This window comes from Triticum aestivum, chromosome 3D (genome assembly GCF_018294505.1).
Source record: "Triticum aestivum cultivar Chinese Spring chromosome 3D, IWGSC CS RefSeq v2.1, whole genome shotgun sequence".
Lineage (NCBI taxonomy): Eukaryota > Viridiplantae > Streptophyta > Magnoliopsida > Poales > Poaceae > Triticum > Triticum aestivum.
This window is the reverse complement of record NC_057802.1, coordinates 472,956,981-472,963,545: the sequence shown is the minus strand read 5'-3', so window position 1 is coordinate 472,963,545 and position 6,565 is coordinate 472,956,981. Positions and strand designations below refer to the sequence as shown.

Genomic DNA, 6,565 nt, shown 5'->3' with positions numbered 1-6,565 from the left:
GGCCGGCCCAGCGGGGTGAAAGGGGTGTGCGCCGTGTACCAGTAAGCTAAAACGGGCGCTACAGGCGCCGTTTAGGAAATGCCCTCTGAGTAACTAACGAGGAGCCAGGAGAACCGGCACATCGTGAGAGAACTGCTCGCCTCGTTGTTGGGCCGGCCCACGGAAGCCTTTGTGAGATTTTGTTTTTTAGAACAAGCCTTTGTGAGGCTGGAAAGGGTATTAGATCCGTTCTTGTCCTTTCCCTTTCTCCACTTTCGTGTAAATCGAGGCTTTTTCTGAATTTCTTCGAACAATAGATAGCATTTGCTATTTTAAAGAAGAAGAAAAACTTGGGTGGTCACTAGTACACATAAATGTGTTTACCTTTATTCAGAACCGAAAGCTTGGAACAATTGACTAAGCCACCTTCGAAACAAGTATCAAATCAATCATGAACGCAAAGAAGATAATGAAATAAATCCGTGGCTGGCAGTACATTATACTTGTATATACGAGCACGTCAGGTGTCCCATACAATATCTCACTTCCCTGTCGACGAACTTGTCAAGCATGCAAACAATACATCGGTGCTGCGTCAGTAGCACTTGGGAAAGTCCTCGGGAGGCGGAGGAAGGATATTCGGCGCCGGACCATTGAGCACCTCGAACACCATTGCCAGCCCCAACGGCAGGTGCGCGTCCAAATGACAGTGCATGAACCACATACCTACAGCCATGGCGGTAGGTTAATAACAACTTAACATACACAGTCCGATGGACGGCTAGCATCAAAGCATATGAACCAAACAGTTCACAGACACTCACCTGGATTGTTCGCCACGAACCGTATGACGGTCCACCCTCCGCCGGGCACGATGACGGTGTTGCGCACGCGCGGGTTCACGAGGTTGTACGTGGCGTTGGGGTCGAAGGCGCCGAGCCCCTGCGCCAGCACGAAGAAGTTGAAGCCGTGCAGGTGGATCGGGTGGTTCTCCGTGCCGAGGGCGCTGCTGTACGCCCGGCTCTGCAGCACCACCTCCACCACGTCGCTGTGGTTCACCCTCTTCACCGCCGTCGCCTTCCGGATCCCCGGCAGCGGCGGCGGGGAGCTCGGGAAGTCCTCCGTGTACACGCCCGGGACGCCGTCGAAGGACGCCTGCAGGAGCGACGCGTTCTTGGGGAACTGGAACGAGTTCCTGTTCATGAACGCCACCAGCGCGAACCCCCCGCACCTCGTCTGGTCCGGCGCGCATGGCTCCTGGTCCACCCCGAACTCCACCAGCATGCTGTGGTCCACCGTCGTTGGTAACGGCGGGTCGACCGGCCGGACGAGGCCCCTCAGAGACCAGTAGAACCTGCCGGCGGCGACCACGTCGGTGGGGGCTGGCATGGCCGGCATGGAGGGGGCGGTGCCGTTCGCCGCTCCCTTGTACGTGACGATGCCGGTGACGGTGCCGTTGTTGAACCGGATCTGGACGGTCTTGCTCTCGAACACGTTGGCCGCCATGTAGTACCGGCCTTCCGGCGTCGCCGAGGTGGTCATGAGCGCGTCCACCGTCTGGCCCGGCGCGATGACGATGACGTCTGTGGCGTATGGCTCGGTGTAGCTCGCGTCGACGGCGACCACGGTGAAGTTGTGGCCGGACACCTTGAAGAAGAGCTCGACATTGACGGCGGCGTTGATGATGCGGAGGAGGTACGTCTGGTTGTACTCCACCTCCACTTCGAAGATACCAGCACCTAATTTTGTTCGAAATATATCAAAGGCAAATTTTTAGTCGCATATATTGCTGTGGCTCGACGCGATTATGGAAGCATTTTCACTTGTAAATTGGGTTGTACCTCTGCAGGAGGTCTGGTCTCCCGGCTTGCCGTTGATGGTGAGCGCGTCCGACACCTCCGGCCCTAGGCCGGTCAGGTGCGCGTCTTTCTCCACATCGTCCACGTTCTTGTTCCACCACTCGCCTGCCAAAGAAAGAACTGTATGTGAAGACTTGCACCATGTATGTTTGTTGTGTACGTTAACACGCGTATATTATACCTAGTGTGATTGGAATCTCGCCGTATGGTGCTTTGTACGGATAACCGTCCGTGCCATTCCTGGGCTTTATGATGAGCGCGCCGTAGACGGTGGCGCGGAGGAGCGAGGAGTGGGCGTGCCACCACAGGGTGCCCTCCTGCCCGGTGATGTTGAAGCGGTACGTGAAGTTGCCGGAGGGCTGGATGGGGCACTCCGTGATCATGTGAGCCCCGTCAGCCCACCCGCTCAGCAGCTGAAATATGCCGTGCCTGCAACGATGATGACCCGTAAGTTCGACTTACACCCCGAGACGTAAAGAAGTGCTCACTTCGATTCATATTACTTATCGCTCAAACGAAAGTAAAACCATGTGATAGTGAATCGTTACCAGTGGAGTGATAGTGGGTACGGTGAATCGTTCACGACGTGGACGACCACCGTGTCGCCTTCGGTGGCCTCGATGGTCGGCCCGGGCATCTGCTCGTTGGCCGTGTAGATCACGCTGTCCATGCAGAGCTGAGAGATGTTCATGCCGCCCACCTACGTGTTGGCATATATACATCGATACACACACAAGTTACAAAGATGATGGAACATCGCCATGGTTGGGCATATGATTGAACTAGCCTGAAGCAAGAAAAAGGGTGCAGGAAATTACAGTGAAGTTGTGCTCCACGACTGCCGCTCTTGCCATCGTCGCGCAGAGAGCGAGCACGAGCGCCACGAGCATGGCCATCACCCCAACTCCGAAGCAGCAGCAAGATCAATTAGCAAACCAGAAAACTGTAGGCTTGTCTAGCTTGGTCGTCCTTCTATATGTAGAGATATATAGCCACTTGTTATCAACACATACGTACGTACTTATCGTTTGCGGAACTAATCGGCAATGGAACAAGTCTTGCAATCGACGATGATCCAATGATCCTCTTGGCGTGTGAGCTCGCGTTAACGATGTAATCAGACTGCGACGAGGACATGTAATAACCGTGGCTTGCACCTGGTCGGACGTAGCTTAATCGCGGAAGTAACCGTCATTTTGTTGATAGCGGCTGCAATTTGTGTTTTAGACTACTTCAACAGGAAATTTACAAGAAACGGCGCGTAGCACCAAGGTCAACCCTGCGCAGCGGGCTCAGAGAACGAGGGACAATGGGATTGATATCGAGAAAGATTTTGTCTTATTACAAAACGATCTTTTCTTTTTGCGAGATATTACAAGACGATTTCAAATGCTCAAAAGTAGCCGTCACCTCCCTATGTATTCTATACGTGCGTTGACTTGATCATGACCATTTTATATTGCCTCCGAACAAACAAGTCGTATGGTTTACCCGAACCGCAGAACATAGTTCGTATCTAAAACATGGCACCTAATTAAGATGTTGCGGGATTATCACGTGATGCCACACCTTAGAGCATCTACAGTCGGGCGTCTCAACCCCCTCCCCCCCCTCCATACGCCCGGGTGGACGCCCTGGTTAGTGACCGGTCAAAAAAAAGCCGACCCAGACAGACATCTCAAACGGGCCTCGAACGCCCGGACTGACCGGCACATCAAATATTGGACGGATATGGGGAGGCCCGAGCGCGTCCGTCACGTCGGACTGACATTCCGGTCCCACACGGAATTGCCTGAAAACCCAGCAGTCCGACGGACATCTCCTTCGGTGGGGATGTGAACGCCGCCCGAGGCAAAAGTCCGGCTATTTAAGCCGGCCGACATCGACAACCCTAGCTACAACCTCTTCCTCCCTCTCTGCGCCGCTAGCCTGAGCATATTTCTCTCCGTCTCCACCTTCTTCTTCCCTTGTTGTCTGACATGGCCCAATAGAAGAAGGCCACTTATGTTATGCTAACGCCGGAGCGCCGCTTCCAGATTGAGGAGGAGATCAGGGCGAGGCGTGCTGCCCGGATCGCAGCGGGTCTACCTCTGGACTCGTCGGAGCCGGAGGAGGAGGAGGACGAGGAGGGGGGAGGGGGAGCATCAGACGGAGGCATGGAGGGGGAGGAGCCGGTGCCGGTTGCGGGCTTCATCATGGAGGAGGCTATGCCGGAGTTCGCCGTCACCCAAGCAGCGGAGATAGTAGAACAGGCAGCAATCCCGGAGTCCATCCAGGATTAGGCGTACATGGAGTCCAACCGGCGCTTCCTCCGGCAAGAACAGGCGGAAACCAACACACTCTTCGACAAGGTCGAAGCGAAGATGGAGGTAGAGGCAGAGGAGGAGCCAGAGTTGCATCTGCGCCCATGTACTCAGAGCCAGGAATGGAGATAGTGGACATCTCCGATGACAACGAGTAGCGTAGTCGAGGATTAGTTGATTTACCTACTACGTATGTGTTTTCCTTGCATCGTTTTTATGGTTTTAAGATTTCACATATGTGGTGTTCGGATGCAGAGAGAGTTATTTGAGGAGTGCCTGGTCAATGCCCGCGAATGCGCCCGGGCGCGTCCGCGGGCGTTTGAGAGGCCGGATTTGGCGACCGCGCTTGTAGATGGTCTTAGGTTCTATCATGCTACCATCTCATGGTAGCACCTCTAGAAGGTTTTTGATTTTTTTTTGTGAAGGTTGACAAGATATATGTCTAAATTCCACGGAATTTAAATGCAAATTAAAGACCTAGGAGAAACAAAAAAAATACAGATCCAAATGTGAATAGTGTCTACAACTTTGTCGTTTTGTGTTACTATCTGTCATTTTGTTTCTTTCTGTTAGATCGAATTCGTATTCAAAATTTTGTTGGATTGTAGACATATATACCGTCAGTATTCAAAACCAAATCAGAATTTTTCAAAACCTTTTAGAGTTGCTACCATGAAATGGTAGCATGGTAGAACCTAAGGTGCGGTTTCATATGATATTCGCCCACAAGATGTTGATGTGCAACCCTAATTTTTTTCGTGGGTAAAGAGAATTTTATTCATCTGTCGTAACATCATTACGTCCCATTTTAAGTTGATCTATGATACATGCAGGTAGTTCACATTCCCATCCACAAAGTGGGTAAGCTCATGAGCAACTAAGTTACACCCGCTTTTAGCCTCGTAGATGCGAAAATTTGGCAACGAGGAAATCAAATCTCGTGCCTCAGTCGGGTTCCATAACAATGTGCATCCACACTCGTTCTACCACCAGCGTAATTTATCCAGCGCATGCTAGGATCTCTATCAAACTTCGCACATGCACATTGGCAAATGAAGCGCCAATAGGATAGGAGAGAACCTCACCTTGACCATTCCAAACGAGCATGCCCAAGCTTGCGTGTTTTCTCCACAAAACTCTCTAAAAATAAGCTTTCATCCCACTTTATATATAAAGCACCAACCACAACCCATGTCGTCAATGTTAAGCTTTGCCTAGCTGTCCTACAGGCATTCCCATGCTCTATCTTAGTTAGACAAACATGACCACTATATGCCTCTTCAACACTAATCGGTTTTTTCGTTTTGGTATCTTTTTATGTGTGAAATTTTCCTTTTGATATCTACTATTGCACCAACTTTAAGATTCCAGAGTGCCGACCAATAGTTATTCTGAAGCATCTCCAATCCCATGCGACCTCATTGCACAAGTGCCATGTACACCATAATAATTGAGGTATCCATGCACCCCCACCACCCCCTCCCTTGAAATAAGTATAGTAACATAAAAAGGAACTCTAAAAGAAGGCAAATAATAGGAAAATAGATAAGTAATCGTATCTTATTATATCTGTCGGGGGATGAACCCCAGACAGGCAACGAAACCCGGATCCTTTTCAAAAACAACGGGGCCAGCACTGCCCCTCAATCCGGCTTGCACTTGTCCGGGTCGCTCAACCCGGCCAAGTCCTTCGACCCGGCCGAACTCCTCATACTCGGCCCCAGCAACCAACTCAAGACTTCCCCAACAAGCCAGCTCCACCCTTGGCGTGTTCTTCAAACCCGGCCGAGGGTCAGCGGCCGTCCCATCCCGGCCGTATGATGGGACGAGTCTCCACCAACTGATGACCGAAGCCACAGCGCCCCGCCCATGCCTTTGGTCAGCCGGGCGTGGCAACAGTGCCCCCACCTACTCGCTGACCGGGACCGGCGTGGCAACAGTGCAATCATCATCACCCGTGACGCCAGCAAGCGGCGACCTGACGGAACACCACTGTAGCTGTAACGCCCGGGTAATCAAGCTACAGTAATCCCACGCTAATGATGCCACGTCACCTCTGTCACTGTAATTAATCTCGGGTTAATTCAAAACCGTGTCAAATTTAAATCCTAAATAAGTCAAACGACAAAAGTTTTCAAATATTAAAATAAAAATGTTCGGGAGATGCCATATTTTGCATAAGTAAATATGGTGTGGTAAACACATTTTTATAAGATGCCTAAATAGTTTAAATTGAAATAAAACAGAAAAGCAAATAAATAAAAGAAAAGAAATTACAAAAAAAAACAGAACAAAAAAAACAAAAACAAAATGAGGAGCCCCCCAACTGGACCCTGGCCCAACTGGGCCAAACCCCAGGCCCAGCCGGCCGCCCTCCCCTTATCCACTCCCCCCACCCACCACCGACACCTCCACCCACTCCCC

General features: G+C 51.2%; 1 protein-coding gene across 1 annotated transcript; it reads right to left on the bottom strand.

The window, feature by feature from the left end:
• Positions 1–369: 369 nt before the first annotated feature.
• On the bottom strand, positions 370–2,784 carry LOC123079767 (laccase-8). The gene is made up of 6 exons (XM_044502569.1): positions 2,657–2,784; positions 2,387–2,538; positions 2,020–2,267; positions 1,821–1,943; positions 804–1,718; positions 370–705 (listed from the first exon to the last, which is right to left on the bottom strand). Exons 1-6 carry the CDS (start codon positions 2,732–2,734, stop codon positions 575–577), a joined length of 1,647 nt encoding a protein of 548 aa, XP_044358504.1. The 5' UTR covers positions 2,735–2,784; the 3' UTR covers positions 370–574.
• Positions 2,785–6,565: the final 3,781 nt, after the last annotated feature.